At 41.9% G+C, this 24,593-nt stretch overlaps 3 protein-coding genes and 1 non-coding gene across 5 annotated transcripts; 2 read left to right on the top strand and 2 right to left on the bottom strand.

The window, feature by feature from the left end:
• The first annotated feature begins 48 nt into the window (after window positions 1-48).
• Window positions 49-4,238, top strand: LOC102704794 (pentatricopeptide repeat-containing protein At3g14580, mitochondrial-like). The gene is made up of 5 exons (XM_015836612.2): window positions 49-1,399; window positions 1,504-2,186; window positions 2,679-3,235; window positions 3,326-3,555; window positions 3,851-4,238. Exon 1 carries the CDS (start codon window positions 121-123, stop codon window positions 1,210-1,212), a length of 1,092 nt encoding a protein of 363 aa, XP_015692098.1. The 5' UTR covers window positions 49-120; the 3' UTR covers window positions 1,213-1,399; window positions 1,504-2,186; window positions 2,679-3,235; window positions 3,326-3,555; window positions 3,851-4,238.
• An 803-nt stretch (window positions 4,239-5,041) lies between these two features.
• LOC102705428 (probable UDP-arabinose 4-epimerase 2) lies at window positions 5,042-8,539 on the top strand. 2 transcript variants are annotated; one of them, XM_006652768.3, is made up of 10 exons: window positions 5,042-5,123; window positions 5,702-5,826; window positions 6,199-6,312; window positions 6,398-6,505; window positions 6,593-6,684; window positions 7,101-7,242; window positions 7,335-7,429; window positions 7,510-7,639; window positions 7,711-7,855; window positions 7,961-8,539. In XM_006652768.3, exons 2-10 carry the CDS (start codon window positions 5,704-5,706, stop codon window positions 8,185-8,187), a joined length of 1,176 nt encoding a protein of 391 aa, XP_006652831.1. In that variant the 5' UTR covers window positions 5,042-5,123; window positions 5,702-5,703; the 3' UTR covers window positions 8,188-8,539. The 2 variants fall into 2 exon arrangements, with proteins under 2 accessions (XP_006652831.1, XP_040378916.1); XM_040522982.1 differs by lacking the exon at window positions 5,042-5,123 and adding an exon at window positions 5,572-5,626.
• Window positions 8,540-15,829: 7,290 nt separating this feature from the next.
• Window positions 15,830-15,914, bottom strand: TRNAY-GUA. Its single transcript is given in 2 exon segments — window positions 15,830-15,865; window positions 15,878-15,914. It is a non-coding gene; the product is annotated as a tRNA-Tyr (tRNA).
• A 2,315-nt stretch (window positions 15,915-18,229) lies between these two features.
• Window positions 18,230-22,212, bottom strand: LOC102705713 (gamma-soluble NSF attachment protein). The gene is made up of 9 exons (XM_015836153.1): window positions 22,086-22,212; window positions 21,172-21,239; window positions 20,986-21,070; window positions 20,737-20,895; window positions 20,528-20,665; window positions 19,685-19,763; window positions 19,347-19,426; window positions 18,895-19,024; window positions 18,230-18,554 (listed from the first exon to the last, which is right to left on the bottom strand). The coding sequence occupies exons 1-9, from the start codon at window positions 22,136-22,138 to the stop codon at window positions 18,450-18,452; spliced, it is 897 nt and encodes a 298-aa protein (XP_015691639.1). The 5' UTR covers window positions 22,139-22,212; the 3' UTR covers window positions 18,230-18,449.
• Window positions 22,213-24,593: the final 2,381 nt, after the last annotated feature.

Raw genomic sequence — 24,593 nt, forward strand, 5'->3', positions numbered from 1 at the left:
CCCAAGGCCGGCCCATCATCCTGGCACCGCACTACACATCGCCGCCGCCGCCTCCTCCTCCCCCCGCCGCCGGCCGCCGCAGCTCGGATCCTCACCCCCTCCCTCCCTCTCGGCGGCAGCATGTCGAGAGCCGTGGCGCGTCGCTCTCTGCCGCCGTTCCTGAGGCTGCGCTCCCCGCCGTGCGACGACGGCTACTGGATCGGCAGGCTGGACCACAAGGACTGGCTCTCCCCCAACGAGGTGCTCAAGATCTTCGCGAGCATCGGGGACCCCCGCCTCATAGCCAGCTCCTTCCGTAGGGCGTGCGGCCGGAGAGATTACAAGCCCAGCGAGGCCCTCTACAGCCTGATGATCGACAGGCTCGCCGGCTGCAGGAGGTTCGGCGACGTGGAGGAGCTGCTGGCCATGGCCAGGGCCGAGAGGTTTAGGTTTTCCGACGAGTTCTTCTACAGGCTGATCAAGATGTACGGCAACGTGGCCAACCACCCCGAGAAGGCCATCGAGACGCTCTTCGCGATGCCCGGGTGCGGCTGCTGGCCGTCGACCAAGACGTTCAACTATGTTCTTCACATGCTTGTGTGTAGGAGGCAGTATGAGGTTGTCCATGAGGTTTACTTGAGCGCGCCAAGGTTGGGGGTGACATTGGACACCTGCTGCTTCAACATTCTTGTCAAGGGCTTGTGTCAGTTCGGTCGATTCGATGATGCGATCTCGCTGCTGAATGAGATGCCGAAGCAAGGTTGCGCGCCGAATGCGACGACCTACTCTACGTTGATGAATTTCCTCTGTCAGAGTGGTCAGGTGGATAGAGCATTCGAGCTTTGTGAGAGAATGCAGGAGGAGGATATCGCTGCGGATACAATTGTCTACAATATTTTGATATCTGGTCTTTGCAGAGAACAAAGGGTAACAGAGGCATTCGATCTGTTTAAGTCAATGGTGCCTAAGGGCTGCTACCCCAATTCAGGGACATATCAGGTGCTTCTTGATGGCCTTTTGAGCTCAGAAATGTTTTTAGAGGCGAAGGGCCTTGTTAGCATGATGAGTGCAGAACGTATGAGGCCTGGTTTCTCATCATACAAGCTACTAATAGATGGACTTTGTAATGTTAACTGTGTGGATGACGCACATCTTGTCTTGAAGCAAATGGTGGAGCAAGGTTTTGTTCCTCGGGTGGGTACTTGGACAAAACTTGTTACATCAGTCTGCTAGATTGTGTTCTCATACCAGTGATTCTTAGGATAACTCAAATATTCATATGGTATATCCCTTTCTGATATGGTAACTTGGGACTATTGGGGTCTCAGAATGATCAAGACATGTTCACTAGTTCTATGTATGATCAGAGCTGAGATAGATCTGGACTTTGTGAAGCTGGGAAAAGAATAGTTTTCATTTGGTAAGTCTTTGAAATTAGACATTCATTTACAAAAAAATAACTATATCTTGTCCACTTTAAGGTTGAAAATGTGAAATATCTAAAGAGAATGTATACAAGTGCAGTTGATCTTCACTCTAGCAGTCTTGTCTTTGCATCATCTTCTCTTGGATAATTGCGTCTGCAGCTTCTTGCAATTAAATTTCATGCACACAATCTGGACTGGAAGATGCATGCCCTGAGGTATTTTTTGTTGTTTTTTACATCTTGAAGTGCAGAGATGGTATTGTTTTTCTCACATCTATACATTTCTTTCTGGGAAACATTGTTTATAAAATAGTTTATTTTTTTGCCTTTTTTCCTTCAGTATGTGATTGCTGAACCATGATCAGTAAACTTATGTTCCTGCCTTCCTGGGTTTCACTGACGTCTGTGAGACCCTCACTCTAGTTTTTTTGAACTGCAAGTGGTGAAATTTCAATCACAATGACAGATGTAGTTTGAATTATTTTTGTTACAGTTTTCAGAGGATGTACTATGTAGAAAAGAATCTGGTGTGGTAAAGAAGTAACTGAATGTACAACATGGTTGTATAGAAGAACTTTCAGTTCAGAAGTTGTGATTAAAGGCAGAGGAGACCAAGAAATTGGTGCATGATGCAAGAAATTGTCATTCTTTTGTTTTCCACACATGCAAGGCAACTTCTTGTTGTGCGTTTCTATATTATCAATTTCCATCTCTGGATTGCCCAACAAGCCGACAGTTGTCTATCTGTTGATCAGGAACTAGCCTTGGTCAGTTGATCTAAGTAAGTAAGAGCGACTAATGTGTACAATGTACTAAAAATAATCACGAGTTTGTATCGGACACTTTGACAGTGTAAACTATGAAATCTTGAATAAAATTGCATCTTGCAGTACAGTGCTGGTACGGGACTATTGCTTATTACAGCTACTTTTAGGCCTATTAAAGCCAAACGTCATATTTGCAAACGAAAATTAATTTATGAATAAAAATTGTATGTACGTGTTTTTAGCGATCTAAAAGCAAAGGCTGAAAAATAAACTTTGATAAAAAAAACCCAAAATCAACTTCAAATTTAAGGTTAAAAATTTAAATTGTGGCTTATAAGCATAAACTAAGACAAAAAGACGAGGGTGTTAGTTTTACAGTTTCACCAGTCTCACAAAGCTTTGACTTGGTTAAAAATAAATTCATTGATAAGGTGGTTTTTATTTACGCCTCCAATGTTTAGAGCTAGTAGTTGCAATGTCATGCTAATGGGTTGACAAAAGTGCAGGGAGCAACAGGGATTGGAGAACGACGTGCCATGGGCCCATGGCTGCCAGTCTCCATGGACCAAGCTGAAGATGATGGAGCTGGTATGGATGCTGTGAAGGAGCTTCACCTCAATGGAAAAGAAACTCATTTCCATCTACTTGTTCTATCTACTACTACTACACTGGATATGCCTTTCCAAATTATCAGAGCGCTGAACTTATGGAGAGCTGCTGAGTTGTGTCCATGCTGATGAACTGATACTCAGTTTGCAAATGCCAACAAGACAGCCAGTCAGCCACTGCATATGAGGCCATCACAATGTGCAGCAATCTCCCAGCACATGCAGCAGGAATCAGACATGGTGTTCTGGTGCTGGAAAGTTCAGGTTTTGGCTGCTTTCGCTCCATTTTAAGTCCATTTCAATTCAGCCTGTGACCACTGAAACGTGACTATCATCCGCTTGCTGTGTTTCCCCCTACCTAACTACAGTACCAAATGCATCAATCATTCTCTTGATCTGAACAATTGAACATTTCGATTCAATGAGCCCATCATAAGACGTGCACTGCTTCTGTGGTGGGCCATCTGCCATTCTGCCCCATGTCCATTGAGTTCTACTACAACTGTTGAGTCTGACCAAATTTTCTCCTTAATTGGTAATTGCAGCTCCTCCGAACGCACAAAGATCCAGCAAAAAGATAAACAAGAAATTTACAAGTTAGGCAGGATGCCAGGATGCGATCTATGCTTGCAAGTGCATGCACAGCCTGAAGCCCAATCAGAGGAGCAGCCACTGAAGATTCCCAGAAAGAAATAAATAAGAGAAAGGAGGAAACGGACGTAATTGGATGCAAAATAGTCCAAGTGCTGACGTCTATTTAAGTTGGAATTGTTAGGTACAATCTCAATCTCTGGCTTGAAAGTGTTGACCCGCTCTATCTGCACGCGCCAATACGAAACAATCAAACAATCAATCAGTGCTTGTTTATACTTGTATTAGGCTTATATCATATTTTTTCACTGTTTTTTTTGGGTTATTTTCACCGACAAAATACTGACATTTGATCCACCGATTCGTAATTGGTTCGAATCATATTGTACTGTCATAGTCATAGCATCATATAAAGAAACTGATTTGGATCGTAAATTGGATGTTGTTTTTCTAGTACTGATCATGATTTTTTTTTTCAGAGAGGCCTGGTTTGTTGGAGGCTGCACCACACGTAATTTGATAATTGCACTGATGAATCGGTCGGCTAGGTAAAAACAAAAGGAAAGGAATCCAGGAGCATCTTGGCAGAAATGTGGAGCTTTGACTTGGCACAAATCTGATGCCATTCGCAGTTTATTATCGCTGCCATGGCAAGCTAAATATATATTTTTTGTGTGTAGATACTCCTCGCAAGCAAACCGTAAGTTGATCCTTTGGAAATACATAAAGTTGTTTCTTCGATTGAATAACGACGTAAGCACAAGAACAGTGTATTTTTACTTATTTGCAAAACCCCACAATTACATTGCCTCCAAACCCCCATCGTAGGGCATATTATGTTTTGTAAAAACACCCCCATCGTTTACCTTTCAGCCTGTAGCATAAGACAAATTTTGATTTTAAAATTTAATTTCACAGTTCTTTTATCATATTTTATTTTTTTACCATTTGCTTTTAGACCATCAAACCCACAAATTATTCGATGTTTGCTACTTAACCATTATGCTTATAATCAACGTAAGCGAAACAATGACATGCAAAATCTTGTAACATTAGATATCATGAATCGCTCGTAGAAATATTTTTTTTTTCTGATTACGTAAACTAGATGCATATGGTCACACGCACCAACGTACATGTGACACCACATTAAAAAGCTCTAAAATAGCGGCATATATCTGATCTTACTAAATTCCTGTTAAAAGCTCACTTGCAGCGTAAAAATACATTCTGAATATCTACAAAACTAGCATTTTATGAAAAGCAATTTAAAGTACAAATCATGTACACCAGATATACTAATAATAATTTGACTAATTTTTAATCAAATTCGTGCTATACGGATGGACTGGATGATGGTGACGCTAATTTCAAATCAAAAAATTAAAAAAAAAACTAGAAGAGAAAAATGGACCAAACTGTCGCGCCACCGTCCCCTCCCTCCTTCCGTCTATTTCTCTCCTTCCTTCTCTTCTTCTTCTCTCTCTATCGCCATCTTTCTCTCTCCTCCGATCTGCGGAGCCCGGAGCCACCGCCACATTTCTCTCCCGCCTCCTCGCGCGCCTGCGCGCGCCGCCGCCGGCGAACGGGCCCGGAGGCGCCGTGCGGAGTACGGCATCCTCTCCTCCCCCCGGCCCCCCCGCACTAGCCTTGACCCCCGGCCCTGACGCGCGCGGACGGCGAGCGGGGCCGACGTCGGCCGGCCTCGGCCTCACTCCACCGCTCTCCGTCTCGGTTCCGGTCGGCCTGAAGGTATTCGCGCGCTTCGGTTGCTCCTCCTCTTCCTCCTCCGCGCTACCGCGTGAGCCCCGTGTCGTGTAGCCTGGAGATCCGGCCGGGCTGGCTGGGTGACTTTTGGAACGCGGGAGTTTTTGTCGGTTCCTGGTTGCTACGGAATCCCCCGAGAAATTCATGCGTTCCAAAGGAAGTTTTGTTTGTTCGTTTGTTTCAATCCGATTAACCCATTTTGTTCTTCCCGATTTCCTTCGTTTGATGTGTTATACAGTGCTAAACTGCTAATCCAGTTTGTTTTCACCGAAAAAACCATTTGTTTGAAAAAAAATGGGGCCCATCTCCGTGCTCCAATTTTAATGTCGTTCTTACATTATTTTTGGGTGGGGGAGTGTATAATCGTCTAAATTTAGCTTAGACAGTGTGTGCAGCTGATCAATTTTTCTAAAATATTGTACGTGTAAATGCAGTACTGATTCCCCAAATGGGTAGATGTTGTACGCCCTGTGGCTTTCAGTACCAGAGTAGGAGGCAGAAAATTCTGAATTTACAACCGAATTTGCCGGTACAGGTTTTAATTCGCCAAGCGACTTTCGCAGGCATGGACTTTGGTGATCATAGACGCAAGCCTAATGTCGTTGGGAAGTTCACCGTGGCTGCTGCTCTCACGGTCATGTGCATCGTTGTGTTGAAACAATCGCCTGGTTTCAGCAGTACGAGTGTGGTACGTGCTGAATTTCTCAACAACCAGCCCACTTCACTGTCGATTGCTGTTGAGTCTGCACCTTCTCATTGTTCTATTCTATCGTTCAGACTTCAATTATGTCATAAATTTCATGTGGAACAATCATATATTGACTCTCTGACAAACAGGTTTCTTTACCATAATTGGAAGAAATGCATTGATCGCCCATTCAATTTGATGAATCCACTGTTCATTTATTCGGCTTCTGTGCTAGTGGTTATTTTTTTATGTACTATCATTAGTTTTGGATAAAGCACGGTCATCTGATCTAGCACTTTATATTTGTTTGCTTTTACAATTTGCCTCTTTCAAGCTAGTGGCATTTTCATGATCCACTCACATTTTCTGCAGTTCTCTCGCCATGAAATTGGGGTGACTCATGTGTTGGTAACGGGAGGAGCTGGATACATTGGGTCACATGCTACTCTTCGTCTACTTAGGGATAACTACCGCGTTACCATTGTGGTAAATTCCTAATTCCAACTTCATGTTTTTACTCCTCACTTTAAGACCTTTTATGCTATAGCAATTTCTGCCATGATCTTTACAGGATAACCTTTCTAGAGGGAACATGGGAGCTGTCAGAGTCCTTCAATGGTTGTTTCCAGAGCCTGGGAGGCTTCAATTTATATATGCTGATTTAGGCGATGCGAAAGTTGTATCCTTTATCTCTACAATGTGAACTTTCATACCTATTACCGTTTCTGTGTTGGTGTTATCTGTTTTGCACTTAACCAATAGCCAGGTTAACAAAATATTTTCAGAGAATGCATTTGATGCTGTTATGCACTTTGCTGCTGTTGCTTATGTTGGTGAGAGTACGATGGAGCCACTGAGGTAAGGCATTGATGTCCCAATGTTATTGTATTCCATTTGAAAGCTAGTCACTCACCATGTTACATAAATGGTGGTGCAATCTTTGATTTGTTGGAGCAAACTGCTCTTGGCTTTCTTTATTGTTGAAATAAAATGCTAAATATGCAATCTATATTCCAAACATACTATGAGGTGAAAATGGAAAAAAAATATAGGCATTCCACCTTTTTCATTGTTGGTAGCTTGCTAGCTTTTCACCTATTACTTTTGGCGCTAGCAAATTTTACTGTGAAGACTAGTACAAAAGAAAGTCCTAAAATGTATGTGATGAGTTGATTTTTTTTTTTGTATAAACTGCTCCTCTTATTATCCTTCAGAAATGATCTGTTGCAAATGCTGTTACTATTGCATGATCTGTGCTAACGCTACTATAACAGGTACTACCACAACATAACATCAAATACCTTGACAGTGCTTGAGGCAATGGCAGCACATAATGTGAAAACTCTGATTTATTCAAGTACTTGTGCAACATACGGTGAACCTGACACAATGCCTATAACAGAAGCAACACCTCAGGTTGGCTTATCAATGCATGGACCTCTTTTTGCAAATTTTTATGGATATTATCAGCAATTCACTGATTCTAGATAATCTTTAAACCAATGCAGAATCCTATCAATCCATATGGAAAAGCAAAGAAGATGGCAGAGGACATCATTTTAGATTTTTCTAGGAGATCAGAAATGGCTGTCATGATTTTAAGGTATGCCATTCTGCCTCTCTTGTATCCCATATTAGACATTAATCTATAGAGAAAACTCACTTTACTTTCTTTTGAACTAGATACTTTAACGTCATTGGATCAGACCCAGAGGGACGGTTAGGGGAAGCTCCGCGACCAGAGTTGCGTGAACATGGAAGGATTTCTGGTGCTTGCTTTGATGCAGCGCTGGGAATCATTCCAGGTTTGAAGGTACTGAACATGCTCACTTCAGCATACATCGTTTCGACATTATATGTTATATGACTTTTATCTTGCTTCAGGTTCGAGGAACTGATTATCCTACAGCTGATGGAACCTGCATAAGGGACTATATTGATGTCACTGATCTAGTTGATGCTCATGTGAAAGCTCTTGATAAAGCTCAGCCTGGAAAAGTTGGAATCTACAATGTTGGCACAGGACATGGTAAAAGATCAATAATCGTCTCAGCACATGCACATCTATGCACTCCTTTGCTCTGCATATATTTTCCTTGTTTCTGATGGTGAAATTCTATTCATGTTTTATCAGGTAGATCGGTGAAGGAGTTTGTAGAAGCATGTAAGAAGGCAACAGGAGCTAACATCAAGGTTGATTTCCTTGCCCGCAGACCAGGAGACTACGCGGAGGTTTACAGCGACCCATCCAAAATCCATGACGAGCTGAACTGGACAGCCCGTCACACTGATCTTCGCGAAAGCCTTTCTACCGCATGGAAATGGCAGAAAACACACCCGAGTGGCTATGGATCGACCTAATTCAGGGTTCAATAGATTCAGACTTCGGGTTTATGAAAGTTTCCCAACACAATCACCAGATTCTCAGCTCCATGTGCAAAAATCATTTATCCTTCAGAAAATCGGTTCAGCACAGACATAGTGACAGGAAAGAAAATTACTGATATTTTTGGCAGAACTTGGAAGAAGATCCTGTCTTAGGATCATATCATATGTATAGTTTTTTTCTTCGACATTTTTCCCTATGCTCCAAAACATAATATAAGAACAGAATAGACCACATGTGTTGTATACAAGCTAGATAACTCTTATGTATGAAGTATGAACCTTCAAACGTTGAAAGGATATGAATAAATAGATGCATTCTCATTTATTGGAAGTCTACACTAGGTACTACTTTCGGCATGTTGAGCAGAAAATTTTCTTGTCCTGTGAAGCAAGGTAACCAAGCAAACTTTCAAATATGATACTTTGCATTGCTGTGCACAATTCCTGTTCCCACTTCCAAAAATTATGTCATACAGAGTATTACAAGTGGTTGACTGATCGTTTTTACATGAACCTTATTTTGCAACCACTGTTCTTCAGGGAAGAAGAACAAACAATGCAATCATTAGCAGTTCTCCTGCATAATCTAAAAAAGGTGAAAAATTAAAGAAGAACAGATTAATAACGCAATGAAAAGAAGAACGAAGACGCTCTGCCTTTACATCAAGTCCTCAACGTTTGTCGAGCGCGAGCGGGGCAACTCACCGTCGCCGTCACCGGCGGCGACGCGGCGCCTCGCTGGCCGCCGTTGGGCTGGGCGTCGTCAGAAGAAGTCGAAGCAGGCCTCAAGAAGAGGGCACAGCAGCAGGATCACCAGGGGCAGCATCCGCTCGGGGCCCCGGCCGCCGGCGTCCCAGAGCACCGGGTCCGCCCCGCGGCGGACGAACGGCGGCGCCCGCGCGTCGCCCTCGCCCTCGCGCACACGCCGCATGCCGTACATGACGCTCAGCAGGCCGGCCGCCATGACCGCGAAAGCCAGGATGACTTGCCACCGATCGACGACGCCGACCACCGGCCCGCCCCCGCCGACGTCGACTACGCGGTGGTTCAGGAACGTCACGGAGATGAGCGCGGCGGCGAAGCCGACGCCGACGAAGTCGTTGCGGCGTGGGGCCGCGCGCTCCCGGCGACGTCGCTGTTCGTCGGCTCGCGGCGCGACGGGGTTCCGTGGAGCCGCGCGCTCGCGGCGTTGCTGAAGCTGCGGTGGCATTTGGCCGCGCCCGGCGACGGCGACAGCGGCGGCGGCGACGGCGAGGACGAGGAGGAGGCTACGAGGAGAAGGGAGCTCAGAGCAGCGCACGACGAGCGAGGTGGATGCTATGTATCGACGACGACGACGACGACGACGCGGGGGTTAGCGGGGGAGCCGGGAAGGCGTGGTGTGAATCGTGGTACGGTATTAGCACGGAAATTGTACTTGCTCATGTGCAGAAGTAGCTTAGAAACTGTACTTGTCAGGTGTGCTCTCTCGTCTCAAAATAGTTATCGTTTTGGTGTTCTATGAAAAAAAAATACAAACAGTATATTTACAAACAAAAAATAATTTATAAATAAAAATTTTATATATGTATTCTTAAAGATTCAAAAGCTAAAGTTGAAAAATAAATTTCAGTGAAAAACTCCGAATTTAAATTTTAAAGTTAAAAACTCAAATTTTATTTTATAAGCATAAGCATAAGGAAAAAGATAAATGTGAATATATATTTTTTTTTAAAGAATCATGCCTAGATGAAAGACCGTTATGATTAGTTGAGATAATAATGTAGTATGAGAATAAATTAAATAGTAAAATATTATGATTGGTTGAGATAACGAGTAGTTGAAGTATTATTTATAATATTTTGAAACGAACTTGAATATTAGAAGTTGTATCTTGGGCAGGTAGGAACTAGGATGTGCTCCCTGTTCGGCTGTTCCTATGATTAGACAAAAGTAACCTGCCTTTTTCATCAGTTCCTAACCCATTAATCAGATCAAGGCTCAAATTGTATGCTGTGTTAGATGCCAGAAGGAGAATGGAGTTGTCATATGTAAATAGCTAACTGAATAAATTGACACGGAATTTCTGTTGCTATTATGCAGCTAATATGAGAGGAAACAATTTTTAGCACACGAATATAGGTACACCCTGTGTGCTTGTATACCATCTAAATAGTCATAAAAAAGTATAAAAAAATTGACAAGATAGATTAATATGATTTATATCACTCCACAAACATGCAAGTTTAAATTTAACTTCTATAAGTTGTAGCAAATATAACAGAAAGAATTTTTGCTATAACTTGTAGAAGTTGAATTTAAACTTGCATGTTGGTGGAGTAATATAACTCATATTAATCTATCTTGTTAGATATTTTTTATAACTATTTAGATGACATGCAAGTAATGGGTATATATACACCCATGTGCAAAAAATCTGCTTTCCTAACATGAGTGCCAGTATCTATTCTATGACACAGACAGTAGAAGAACTGCTTGTTTAGGCCCACACTGCCTGGTACAAATTCATGTATAATTTCCTGTCAGGCCAAAAAACGAAAATTCGACGCTGGACAGCAGCACTTCTTTTTTCTTTTTTTTTTTTGTAGAAATCGACATTTACTACTGTTTACTTCTGATAGTTATGGGAGGCATATTAGTAGCTTGCTCACAGCATCCACTTGGGCAAGAAATGACAGAGGAAAAAATAGATTAAAATTGACGGCTCTGCTTACATTACTCCCAATTGTTGTGTGGTTAATGTCTCGCGGCACACAACCGTTTACTTAACCGAAGTAAAAAAAAGAAAGGTTAAGTTTGGTTGGTTTTCCCTGTTCTTGTGTGCTGAAATGCTGACATGATCGATGGAAGCAATATTTCTCCCCCTTTTTTATCGATTGGTTCAGAGTGCTGACCGCAACACCTGCCGCGGCGTCGACGTGTTTGTTGTATTCAGTGCAATCAAACCGTCGCCGTTTCTTTGCTTTATGCTGCTGATATAGAATGGAAAAAAAATTCATTTAGGGGGAGTTTAGTTGAAGAAATAAAAATTTTGGGTGTCACATCAGACGTTTGACCAGATATCGAAAGGAGTTTTTTGATATGAATAAAAAAACAAATTTCACGCCTCGCCTAGAAACCGCGAGACGAATCTTTTCAGCCTAATTAATCCATGATTAACCAACATGCACTACTGATGGATTAATTAGGCTTAAAAGATTCGTCTCATGATTTCATCCATAAATATGTAATTAGTTTTTTTTTTCATCTATGTTTAATGTTTTATTTAGATGTCTAAAGATTCGACGTGACGTTAGGAAAAAAATTTGGAACTAAAGAGGGCCTTTATTCAGAATATGCTCTGTTTTAGGAAGACGAAGACAGCGAGAATTCAAGTTTTGATTGTCAGAGACTACTGAACTGCTACTACAGCCATTTGGCCTGGAAGACTGGAAGTGCACCTTCTTAGAATAATCTAGAATAATCTAGATGCTTCCATAAGTGAGATACTCCTCTGTCCAAAAGGATTTTTTATCCTTTTGGCTTGTCAAAAATATAAGGGATTATAAGACAGCTTTATTCTATATCCATCAACTCATGTACTATTTTATTTCTCCAACCAAATCCTTCGTTTTCCTCAAATCATCACCTTTTGTATTATGACTTGCCCTTATAGTTTTTTTTAAAAAAAATGATATAATCTTTTACATATTTGGACGAACAGAGTAGACAGAAAACACCACCTCAATGGGTATAGATCAGCCTCAGGGTTCTCAATTGATTAGGCAGTGCTCAAAAAGAAAAAAAAAAGAGTACCGTTTCTTTTGGCAGCACTTTGGAAGAAGATGCAGAATATATTCTTGGTTTTTTATATATTTTCTGTTCCTCAAAGTTTAAAAACATAATATGATAACCAAACGCAAAATGTGTTGTAGACAAGCTAGATAACACTCATCGTGGTTTTGAATCGATGGATATGCATAAGCAGATCGATGCATGCTTGTTATTGGAAGTCTACGCTATTTTGGCTTGTCTAGCAGTTAAATTTGTTTTTTTTTCTGAAACTGAAAAGGATACGATGCATTGCTGTACACAGCTCCTGGTCTCACTTGCAAATATACAGGAGTATCTTACAAACTGTACAAATTACAAGTGGTCGTGTACTCGTGTTACCTTATGTACATGAACATTAAAACTCCCTCTATCTCAGAATGAAACAATTTCAGCTCTAAAAATGGTTAGATTCTGAGATGGAGGAGTAATTTGCAGCTACAGTTCTTCACTAAAGAAGAAGAAAGAATGCAATGATACGCAGGTCTACCTCGTATCTCTATAAAATAGAAAAGAAAAGAGATGGATCGAAAAAAAAAAGAAGGGGTCTCGAGTCAACGCTTGCCGAGCGGTCAACTCACCGGCGGCGAGCCCGCCATGAACTCGCCCGCCTCTGCGCCTCGCTGGCCGCCGTAAGTACGTCAGATGAAGCCCAACCATTCTGCAAGAAGAGGGCACAGCAGCAGGACCATCACCGGCGTAGGCAGCGGCCGCTCGACTCCGCCCGCGTTCCACAGAACCGCCGCCGCCACGTCCACCGCGCGGCGGAGGAACAGGATCGGCGCCCCCGCCGGCTCGCCGCGCCCGCCGTGCCGCCGCATCATCCCGTACATGATGAGCAGCAGCCCGGCCGCCAGGATCCCGCACGCCAGGGCGAGCTGGAACTGCTCGGCTGCCCCCGCGGCCGGCGGCGCTCCCTCGCCCTCGCCGCCGATGGTGTTGACGGTCAGGAAGGACACCGCCGTGAGCACGACCGCGAAGCCCGCGCGGACGAGGTTTTCTCGCGGCGGCGGCGGCGCCCGCGGCGGCTCGCCGTGCCGAGGCTGCATGACTCGTCGTTTCTTGGCTTGGCCGTGGCCGTGCGAGGTGCTGTCCACCAACGACAAGCGGCAGCCGGAGCTGTTGCCGTCTCAAGCCTCTGACAAGTGACAACCTATATGTATTCGTAGACGGAGAGGCGATCAACTGAGCTGGAAAGGGGTGTGTGAGCATGCGAATCTAGCTCGAAATTTCACGCGAAATCAGAGAATTAGCCTCGAAAATGTACATGATTAGAGCAAGTTCATTAGTATAGCAAACTACGGGCTCCAAATTATCTATAGAATCTAATAGCCAATTTATATAACAGTTGCATATAAAATATTCTCTTCGTTCCAAAACAAATCAACTTTTAGATATAATGTTTGACTTTTGTCTTATTAAAAAAAATTACGTTTAATATTAATGTTTTTATTATATGATAAAACTACTTTATGTATGACTATCTTTTTAAAAAATTCTTGAAAATTTTCAAATAAGACGGATAGTCAAATACTGGACACGAAAATCGATTGATTATTTTTTCAGGAACGAAGAGGTCCCACCTGTTATACATACATTAGGTCTTGGAACCTATGCTACAGCTAACTATAACTCTTATAGCTCACCTCTTTTTTATATACTCGTATCTATTTAAAATATGTTTATAGCTGGTATATTGCCCTGCTCTTATACGAAGATGATAGGTCGCCGATTCGACGTCTTCATGTGAGTGCTTCTTGGATACTTCCCATGCTTGCAAATCTCTCCCCTTTTTTTTTAATCGATCAGTTCTCTGTAGTCTTGCGTCGAGGCTTACATCGCAGTGGACTTGTTCACGATCAGCAATTATATTAGTCTAGAAGCCATTTTACGAGGTGATGGATTTCGCTTTATTATTCAAAAAAGGCGCGGCTGGCTCTTGACGCAAGAAAAAAAAAAGACAGGGGTCAATTGTAGTTTTCAGAGTCTTCAGACTTCAGGCTAGCATTAGACGAGCAACAAACTTGTTTGTATGCTCAAAAGAAGAAATTGTATAGGGTAACTTAATTCTGGGAAAGATTCCAAACAAAAGTATCTGTTAGTCTGCAATATTATTGCTTTTAAGTTTTGAAACTCTTGCCTTTTCGTTTTTGCTTATATTTATAAGCTAAAATTTGAATTTTCCTTTTTTTGGAGTTAATTTTAGAGTTTTTTCATTACAGTTTATTTTTTAGTCTTATATTCCTAAGAACGCATATAAAAATTTATTTATAAATTATTTTTTATTTATAAATATGGTGTTTGGTTTTTTTTTTGGGGTTTGAGGTGAGAGAAAGCAACACAGGAGATTGCAATATTTCAGTGCTCATATATGGATCTAGCAAACACACGTCAATATGGCAATTCTCACATGATTGCAGCTTCCTGGCTTATGCAGCAGCCACGAGAGTGGCCGATGATCCCTTGAATTTTTTTTATTTTTTAAACTTTTTAATAAATAATTTTATTACTAAAATATTTTCACCGTATGAATTTTTTGGCCATGCCATTTATATTGGCGCCATGCCATACCAACTGCTGAGAGCGTTGTCTTGCCACGCCATCAACACTGACGTGGCCAAAAGATTTAGTTTTGAAAAAATTTTACCCGATGATTTAATAATAAAGTTACTTGCTAAAAGATTTATTTAATAAAATAATTTCTCCCCACATCAACGGGGGTTGGTTTGGTACTGACATTTTAAGTCCGGTATACTCCATGACATTTCTCCTGAATTTTCCTCATCTGCTGGGAGTGACAGACGCTGACGCCCATTGAGCTTAATTAAATAATTAATCTGTTCGTCGATCGTATCATTTATCTGAAAAGGAAAAACATCTGTGTACCATATTTGAGCACAATGCTTCTTTCTTCCGTTAGTCGTTCGAAATGAGAGCCTGAAATCGCCGGCAAAAACGATGGTGTGAGACAGACCCCGACCGCCGTCCTGATCGATCGAGATTGATGGCGCCGTCGTCGTCGTCGTGGGGAAGGTGATTGGAAGGGCCGCGGAAACTTTAGGTGTGTCGTCGTCGTCGTCAGTTTGATAGTTCAACGTGCGTACGGCTCGACGGCGACGAGGAGGGGGAAGCTAGGTCAGAGAGAAGACGGACGCGCATGGTCGTCGCTGGTCCACCACCCCCCTCGTGCACAGCTGACCTTCGCTGGGCGGCGCTTCGATCCCGTCGTCTCGTGGCCGCGCCCGCGGGAACGGCGCCGCCGGCCCCAGGCGCGTGCGTACGGCCGGCGGCGATCGACCGGCGAGGCGTCCGCCGTCCGCGGAACACGATGGGCTCCGGCTCCTTGTTTCTGTTCTGTTTTCACGGAGAGTGATTCTAAAAATTAAAATAATTGAAAAAATGGATTAATATAAGATGTATTGTTCAAAGAACCTGCAAATTTAAATATAGCTTCTATGAACTGTAATAAAAGGTTTTTTAAAGTTATGTTTGAAATTTGCATATTGGTGAAGTGATTATTGTGTATTAATCTATTTTCCTAATTATTTTAAGAAAATGCTAGTATAACTCTCTAGATTACATATACATCTATTGTTGTTTCTTTTGCATGGGAAATGTAAAAGGAAATAAAATATTTGAAGCAAAAGGGAACTTAAAAAAGTATAATAACTATTTACATGATATAGTCATCTCCTAAGAATTTACAAACACGTGGTTTTTTTATATGGGAAAGAATTTACAAACATGTCGTTGTTTTTTACATGGGAAAACATAAAAGGAAATAAAATACGTGATGAAAAAAAAATCCGACCTGCCGGATTCGAACCAGCGACCTAAGGATTAATCTGCAACACTACAGTCCTCCGCTCTACCAACTGAGCTAAGGTCGGTTTTGTATATGCGGAAAAAATTTAGATTCAAATCTTGTTGATTTGTCTCGACGAATTTGGACAGCTTGCACATGAAGAAAGCCCAGTTGCATCGTTGCTAGTACTACTGAAGACTATCCATGCTGTTGTGGTCATTGGTCAACGGCATTAGGATACGTGTTAGAGCGAGTCCCTGGCGGAGTAGACCTTAACGTCTGCATGAATCCACGTCCTGACTGCATCGTGACGAGCATTGCCAAGTTATATTATAAAACGATAAATTATCACCCTTATGTTTGATTCATGCTTACGTTTATAAACCAAAATTTAAAATTTCAAACTTAAATTTAAAAGTTAACTTTGAGGCTTTTTATTATAGTTATTTTCAGTTCTATCGTTTAGATCGTTTAGAATTTTTTTCAAACATATGTCTCAATATATAATTTTGTATTTATTTTCTAGTTTTTGAAGTTTTAAAATAAAATTTTAATGCATATTTAGGATCAAGGGCTACGGCTCTAGTTGTCATACTCCTGTCTTCGACCCTACATATATAAAAGTTTTATTTATAAATTATTTTTTATCAATATATCGTTTTCTTTTTTTAGTAACCCAAAGGTGACCTAATATTGATCTAATACTTCCTTTTTTTAGTTAAGACTTGATTTTTAAATATATGTTTGATCATTCATCTTATTTAAAAAAATTTTAAAAAATGTAAATGCAAAATTATGAATTATATTTAAAGTTATTTTAATTATAAATGAAATAATTTATAATTATATATATATAATAAAATAAATGATCAAGATTGAAAAGTTAAAAAAAAGAGAAGGGAGTAGCTCGTTGATCGGCGACGTGGCGGACAGTGCGTTGCCACCGGGTCGACGTGGATTGGGCGGTAACTGCGTGTAAGCCCCACGCCCGCCGGCCGGCCGCGACGCTCACCACCGGACAAACCCACGTACCTCGCCGGCGGGCGCATGGCGCTCCCGCACATGCCAGCCATACCTCCCTCGCCCTCCCGTGACCTCCCCTTCCCCCAAGCAGCCGCGCCGCGGGTCGGATCACCTGCCATTGCCATTGCATACAGGATAGCACGGTAAAAACATGAGAAAAAAAAACGGCGCGGTACTGTGGATGACACGATGCATAGTACTATAGTAAAATTGCTGTAGGTAAAATATAATAATCTACCGAATCACTGCTGTAGTAGATGAATTCATGGTTGTCCATTTAAAACAAACGACTAAGATCGTACCAATGAAACTGTACTGTTTATTCGATGCCATTATCATAGTAATAGCAGGTGATCCCATTACCCGCGCCGCGCTGCCTTCACTCCACACCCGCGCACCGCTTCGTCCTCTCCTCGACACCTGGTTCTGCAGCTTCTTTGCCGGTTACGAACAGCACGGCTCGCCTATAAAATGGCGAGAGATTGAAGCCCTAATAATCCCACGCAAAAATAAACACACAAGCACAGCCCACAAGTATACACGCACGCAGACATGGCCAACCGCCGGGGCCTCGCCGTCGCTCTCCTGCTCCTGGCGGCGGCGCTCCTACTGCCCGCGTCGCCCTGCGACGGGAGAGGGCTGAGGGGGAGCGAAGGCGGCGAGGAGAAGGCGGCGTCGGTGCTGCCGCTGCTGCCGCCGCTGACGACCATCGTGCCTCCGGTGCTCCCGCTGCCGCGCGTCGTTCCGGGGATCCCTCCTGCTCGCGGCACCACCGTCGTCAGCAACGACGAGTCTCCATGATCATGTTGATTTGCATCATGAATGAATGCAGCTGCTAGCTTGTTAAGACGTACTACTCTGCACTCTCTACGTGTTGTGTTTTTACGTGAAACCATATCGTGTTTATCCCAGTTAATAGTGAAGTAATTTGTTGGTTCCTAAATCCTTTTTTCCAGTTAATAATGAAGTAATCTGGTGGTTCGATAGATGCCTTACCTGTTGTTGGCTGGAACGATCATCAAATTATTTATCAACAGCTTGCGCTTAAATGACCCACTAAAGTTTGTAACATACGGCGATGCACGATCATCATGCCGACAACACTATACAGATATTAAGACAAAATTTCATAGGCCGTGACCAAATCCAGAATTGCCTCAGGTTTTAGACATTGAAATTCAGAAGCAAAAGAACCGGTTAAGTTGCCCTCGTTTCTTATGACATCTTGGTTTTACCTAGAATGGATCAATAAATATATTTTTTGTGTGTCCAGATTTATTTGTATCTACAGGGCTAAATTATTTGTATCCATATAAATCTGTCTAGGGTGAAGGGATATAATATCCACAGAGGTAATACAAGATCAAACCGCATAAGAAGAACAAATCAACAATGTAGGGATGTATGTGCACAAATCGGACATCACAGTTGAACATGACAAATATCAAGATACATACTGCCTCACATAAGTTTTGCCGTGTAGATCGCTATCTTTCTTTTTTTACAGTGGCTCCTGTTCATAAACGGTAACATGACTCAACCTCAAATATTTGCTTTCTCAGCCCCCATCTCCCCTCCCAGGAAGGGTAGTTTGGTATTAAGTTAGGTCATTCTCGTCCAAAGAATCCTCCCCGTCATCGGCCGCCAATTTCTTGATGGTCTGCAGATCACCTGTCGGTAGTTTCCTTGCAAGTCGAATTACCTGTAGCAATATTGACCATAAATCTAAGTGAAGAATGATGAAGAAACACAACAATCAGGGGGAAATTATTTTAGATTTTAGCAGATGAGTATCGCCTGACAATTGATGTGGTATCACTGCTTAAGCGAACGATCCAGAAAAAAAAAATGCATCTATATATTCTAAGGCGGTCATGTTGACTACCAGAGAGACCATGAGTAATATGTTCAACGTATACTCAGTTCGCTGTTTTTATACATAATATCTCTGTAATCTCTAATCATATAAGGAGATTGACATAACGACGCTGGTATAGTTCAGCTACGGGATGTCCTTGTAACTAAGGAACTCAAAATATTACCACATGGTCGAGGTGATTGATGGCACTTGATTGGGCAGCCCGTTTAATTTCTTCCGCATCGGCTTCCTCATAAGCAGATAACAGTTTCATTGCACATCGATTCTGGTCACTACTAAGGAAGGCTGGAACCCTGCAATGCAGCAGAAAACGAAATAACAATGGAAGTGATGTCTAGGCTTCATGATCTGATGCAAACTAACATAGACAAATACATAAATGGCGGATGCATATGTACCAATTTTCAGTGATAGTAACTATCATCATCCCCATCTTTTCGCTTCTGCTTATACTTATAAGCCAAAATTTAAATTTTCAATCTTAGATTTAGAATTGATTTTGAGGTTTTTTCATAGAAGTTTATTTTTCAGCCTTATTTTTTAGATCGCTAAGTATAGGTGCTAAGTATAGGTATGTAAAAGCCAAACAATCACTCTGATGAATGTGCAACTTACTCTGAGCAGTCATTGTAGCATTTCTGAGCTTGTTGAAAATCATGGGCATAAAGGTAGACGATGATTGCGCTCAAATAGCCCTACATGTCAAAAGTAACAGGTACATAATCAGATAAGTTCATTTCTCAAAATTTGATAATGCCTTCAGGGGTAATCAATATTTATTTCGTTCTTGTCTGGAATCCATAAACAGATCTATAATTTCAATAAAGTGTCTTATTATCGGTAAAAAGAAATTCTCGGACTACATTGTATAGTATTTCTAGCTAGAAGCTACCTTTGGTCACTAGGTACAAACCCCTGTAAAATTAAGCTAGTGTAAATAATTTGAGTATTACCTTGCACTGGCTATTGATAGCATTGCACTTATCAGCAGCTGAACCAAGTCTTAGAAAAGTTGCTGCAGCATCTGAATACCTGTGAGAGATGGCCAAAGATGGGAATAAATACAAATGAGCACAGAAATGAGGTTAGCAGTAATGTGTGCACCAATTTCATAAATCATTGAAGAAGGTGTGAAAAATTGTGCAAGCAACGAGCGCACCCTAAACAGCACATCAAACCATAGAAGCAAATTAAGTTTAAGCACATTTGACCTTGATAGTTATAACAAAAAAATTTGGAGTAAAACCTCCAAGTATCATTGCAGAATTAAATAAAACTGTCAATAGTAATGACAAGCTTGGCAAGTTATTGTAAGAGTGGAAGTCATCAATAATTAAACAAGTTGATAGTCTCTAATCATTCAAAGAGTGAATATGAAAATCTGTCAAGCACTGTCACAGAAGTATAGTTAAACTGATCAAGAAAAATGGGATGACACAGATAGAAAAGTGTTCATGCTAGTAGGTCCAATGAAAAGCACTTCCTGTAATTAAATAAAAGTGTGACATAGGAAGTGATTATATCAAAACAGAGACAGTCCACATATAGTGGATATTACAGCACATTCAACATATGATCAAACACTCTTGGTTTACTTAAGATAAAGTAATTGTAACCCATTGACAATTTCTTTTACAGTGATAACTCACCAGAAATAAAGAAGAAGATTATAAGTTAGCAGTAAAAGAAAATTGAAGACATAGAACGCATGTCATATAGATGTAAAAGGAACAGCCTAGTGTGAAATTAAAATAAACAGATATTAAGATGGTTCAGTTATGTTGGAATATTCTTACTTCTCGAGCTTGACATATAAACTCGCAGCAGCACGATACAAGTCGAAAGCCATCTGTTCTTTTCCATCCTCTTCTAGAACAGTACATGCCTCATCATACATTTTTATTGCTTCTTCTGGAGTGTTATCCTCCAAGAAACTGATTTCATCATATGTTAGAACAATAATCCTCACTTTGTTCACATAAGTTTCAGACTGCTTTGGAATTACCTGGCACCCTTTGCAAGAGCATCAGAGGCTGGTTGTGATCTTCCACATTCGCGATACAATTCAGACGCTCTGCGATGAAAGTCAGAAACTTCATTCCAACGTGCAAGCTCTTTTGCTAAAGCACCAGCAGATTCCATGTGTTTAGCAGCATCCCAGGGTATATTAAACTAGTTAAGGGTGCATTAGGTGATAATTCAATTCAAAAGATGTGAAAATATGACAGCTACAGAAATATTTTCTGAAGGATACGAGGAAATCATTTCTTGTCCTTTTGAAGCCTTCTCAAAGGCATCCTTTGCTTTCTCATTGTCCTTTCTGAACCTATAAGCAATAGCTTTATAGTAGAAATGAAAGTTCTATCATCAGATACACCACAGGGAAGAAAATTGATAACAAAAAAAATAAGATAAAAAATACAACAAACAGGCCACGGACCAGCTTGCTCATACAAGGAGGTAGCACTCTTCCAATCGGCATTCCACCTTGTGAAGCTCAATTTTGTTCTGCATAATCATATGTAGCACATAATTAACAAGGTAGTGGGTGGACAGGAAACAGCTTAAGATAGACAGGTGTGCTTAGAAAGTACTAAAAGGATTACAACAATAACAAAATTTAACCAAAAACCATTAAAATCAGAGCAAACAAAAAAAAACAAAAGGCTTCCCAAAATGATCTGTTTTCGCCAATGCTGGAATTCAAGTCCAGTTTTCCACTGCTAAAGTGAAAAGGGCTAACACATGAATTATTACACGGACACTCATATCCTGTATTCTGAAGATATTTTGACAGAAAATGGATATTATCTAGGAGACAAATCTACTCAGAATTCCCATACGGCACATCATGTGATGCAAATCAAATACTAGTCATGCCCTTGAACACAATGTCACCAAAGCTGCGCAAACTAAGCTAAAACTAATGTACCACATTGCCCTAAAATTTTGGGGAAAGTCCTCTTCTGGGAAACCTATTGCCACGAGCTTATCTCTACTAACCACTTCGAGATCTCAACGGCCCCAAATCAGTACCACGAATTTGGAAAAGTGACGCTACCCCCGCCCCCATCTAAGATCAGGGATAGATCCATGAGTTCCCAGTCCATGATCCAAAACGAAAAAAAAAGAAAATTATAACCATCGCGGAGCTTGACATGACGAATTGACTATCCGCAGCATATAGACTCGAATCGCCGGCCCCATTCTCCCAAACAAGCAAAAGTTCCGTTCTCTAAGAACAGCACGGGAGAAACCAGATGGATTTGCGGGTCAAACCGGGGCAGGGGGATTCCATCAGGACGGAGGGAGGTGGGAGGAGTGAGGAAGGGGAGGTGGGGGTGAAGGGATTACAGCTTGTCGGCCTTGGCCATGAGCTTGTCGGGGTCGGACGATGAGCTCGCCATGGCGGAGGGACGATGAGCTTGCGTGCTCCGTGGAGTCGACGACGAGCAGCCGAGCTCTCTGTGACAGCGCGAGGGGAGGCCGACGAGGACGAGGAACCCGGTTCCTCCTTGGAGATTCGTGTAGCGCTGGGCCCATCCAGCACGAATCTCGAGGACGAACCGCCGCAGGTACCATCAAACTGGCCCAGCCCAGCCCACCACGCCGAACCTACGCAGCTCGGCCCGTTAGTTCCAACATGGCGTTGCCCATACTCTTCCAGAGAATTTGGCCCATCAGACGCGGATACCCAACGCAGGCGCAGCCTGCGGGAATAATTAACATTTTTCCACTCTTAGAAATGACACTAACATATTTATTACTGGGCCCACATGTCATAGTCACATGAGGGCCCACGTGTCATAGACAGCGGATGGAAAATATGTTATGTGCCATTTTTAAAAGTGGCAAAAGGTTAAATGCCCCCAGCACGTGCGGAAAGTATATTGCGCGAACGTCACCATAATCCATAGGATTTTCCATTTTATTACGAGCATTTTTCTCATCCTTTACTAAGAGGTACCAATGTTTTCTATATAAAATTTGGTATATTTAAAGTACCAAGAGGTATCAAATTTTATATAAAAAACAGTGATATCTCATGATACCTCCTCTAGCATAGGAAAATACCATTTATTTATATAGAGAGTCTAGTGTACGGACTCCAGTATGACCGAGAGTCTACTTACGCATGCGCTATCTTGCGCCAGCGCCGCTCCTGCACCATTCCTATGTGCTGCTCGCGTGGCCGATGTTGTCTCCTCCATGCTCCTCAGGCCTCGCACGCCACACCACTTCTATGTGCTCCGACACCACTCCGCTCCTCCATGGTGCCTGCGTTCCGGTGCAATCTCCATATGCATCATTTATGCCGCCCTTGCAGCGTGACAACTATAATACTAGATGATACTAGATGTATCTTTGTTGCGTTGCATGTGGCGCAGTGGCACGAGGCGTAACAGATTGTGGAGGTGCATGGATGCACAAAGGTTGTTTTTTCTGCTCTGTTTATATTTGTTTATTGTTACATAACATGAACCATTCGTACGGTATACTGTACGGTAGTCCAACTATTATTTATAACATAGTTTATCACTGCAATGTGTTAAAGCATATTTCTCTTTTTCGCGCATGTCTATACACATGATATTTAGTCTCATTTTTTCAATTTTACTTATGCTTATAAGCAATTCAAATTTTCAATTTTAAATTTGAAGTTGATTTTAGGGTTTTTTATCGTAATTTATTTTTCAGTATTGACATTTAAATCATTAAGAATCCGTACATAAATTTTTATTCAGGATTACAAATGTATCATTTGGCTTTTTTTTTCTTTTAAAAAGTAAAATATGACCCCTTATATGTATAAAGTTTTTCATGATAGGGTTTTTATACATAATATTTATGTGTGAAAAGTCTATATATGCAATATTTATCTGTATAAAGTTTATGGGTATAAAATTTAAGAGTTAATTTAAGTGTAGATCACTATTTTTTACTCTAGTTTCAAAATGGAATAGGCCTAAACTCAAATATAGCTATTTGTTGCTCTTTGGACCAGGGTTTGCTGCTCTCGGCCTCCACAATCGCGCGGGAGTTCACCTGCTCTGGACCTTCACGACCTAGAAGAGAGCTAACATGGGAGACTCGGTTCACGGAAAAATCGCGCGGGAGTTCATGCGGCAGTGCGTGTAGCATGCGGCAATTTGCCCCAATTCTTGCCGCGCTAAACTAGGTTAGTCCGCTCAACAGCAGCAACCTCGACGGCTTTGCTCGGCATCAGCGTCGTCGATCTGCTCGGCGCGGTAGCATCAGACTGCTCCACTCGACATCGGCATCACGTCGGCGTCGGCGCCGGCGGCCGTGGCGGCCTAAGCCGCTCCGCTGGACATCAGCACTATCGGCCACGGCGGCGTCGCCTGCTCGGCTCGACATCAACTTCCTCAATAACTCCGGTCGGCTGCTGGTTGCAGGCTGCATGCTCGGTGCTCGGCAGTGGAATCCTCTCACGGCGTCCTCGGCTGCTCTGCTCACGACTCTCCCCTCCAAAGCTGCTATTTGTCCCCTGTGACAGAAAGAACAAGAGAGTCAACAACATTTGCAGCTGCCATCCCACTTGATCCTTGCAGCCATTTGCCCATTCACAAGGTAAATCAAATAGAGTACTAGTTGGTATTGACTGGTTCAGTTGAATACCCAGAATTTTAATCTAATGCATTGGTTATTAATCACATCTCGTTCTTGTGCTAAGCATAGTTGCATGTTAAAATATCAGAATAATGGTTATCTGTAGAAAAGGCTGAGTACCTAGACAACAACCTGCATAATGTGATACTAGATGTTGTATATTTTGTCTTTAGAAGGTCAAATTTTATACTAGCCTGCAAATGCTTTGAACAAATGTAACTAAAAAGACTT

This window comes from Oryza brachyantha, chromosome 4 (genome assembly GCF_000231095.2).
Source record: "Oryza brachyantha chromosome 4, ObraRS2, whole genome shotgun sequence".
Classification (NCBI taxonomy): domain Eukaryota; kingdom Viridiplantae; phylum Streptophyta; class Magnoliopsida; order Poales; family Poaceae; genus Oryza; species Oryza brachyantha.

What these genes read in the sequence shown, in the direction of transcription:
- LOC102705428 (XM_040522982.1), top strand. Translation starts at nt 5,587, where the DNA reads ATGGGTAGATGTTGTACGCCCTGTGGCTTTCAGTACCAGA. An exon ending in ATTTAGGCGATGCGAAAGTT is followed by an intron (nt 6,506 to 6,592) that starts GTATCCTTTATC and finishes ACCAATAGCCAG; the next exon opens with GTTAACAAAATATTTTCAGA. An exon ending in ATGGCTGTCATGATTTTAAG is followed by an intron (nt 7,430 to 7,509) that starts GTATGCCATTCT and finishes CTTTTGAACTAG; the next exon opens with ATACTTTAACGTCATTGGAT.
- LOC102705713 (XM_015836153.1), bottom strand. Translation starts at nt 22,138, where the DNA reads ATGGCGAGCTCATCGTCCGACCCCGACAAGCTCATGGCCAAGGCCGAC. An exon ending in TGCTACAATGACTGCTCAGA is followed by an intron (nt 19,025 to 19,346) that starts GTAAGTTGCACA and finishes GCTGCATTGCAG; the next exon opens with GGTTCCAGCCTTCCTTAGTA. An exon ending in TCAATCACCTCGACCATGTG is followed by an intron (nt 18,555 to 18,894) that starts GTAATATTTTGA and finishes ATATTGCTACAG; the next exon opens with GTAATTCGACTTGCAAGGAA.
- LOC102704794 (XM_015836612.2), top strand. Translation starts at nt 121, where the DNA reads ATGTCGAGAGCCGTGGCGCGTCGCTCTCTGCCGCCGTTCCTGAGGCTG.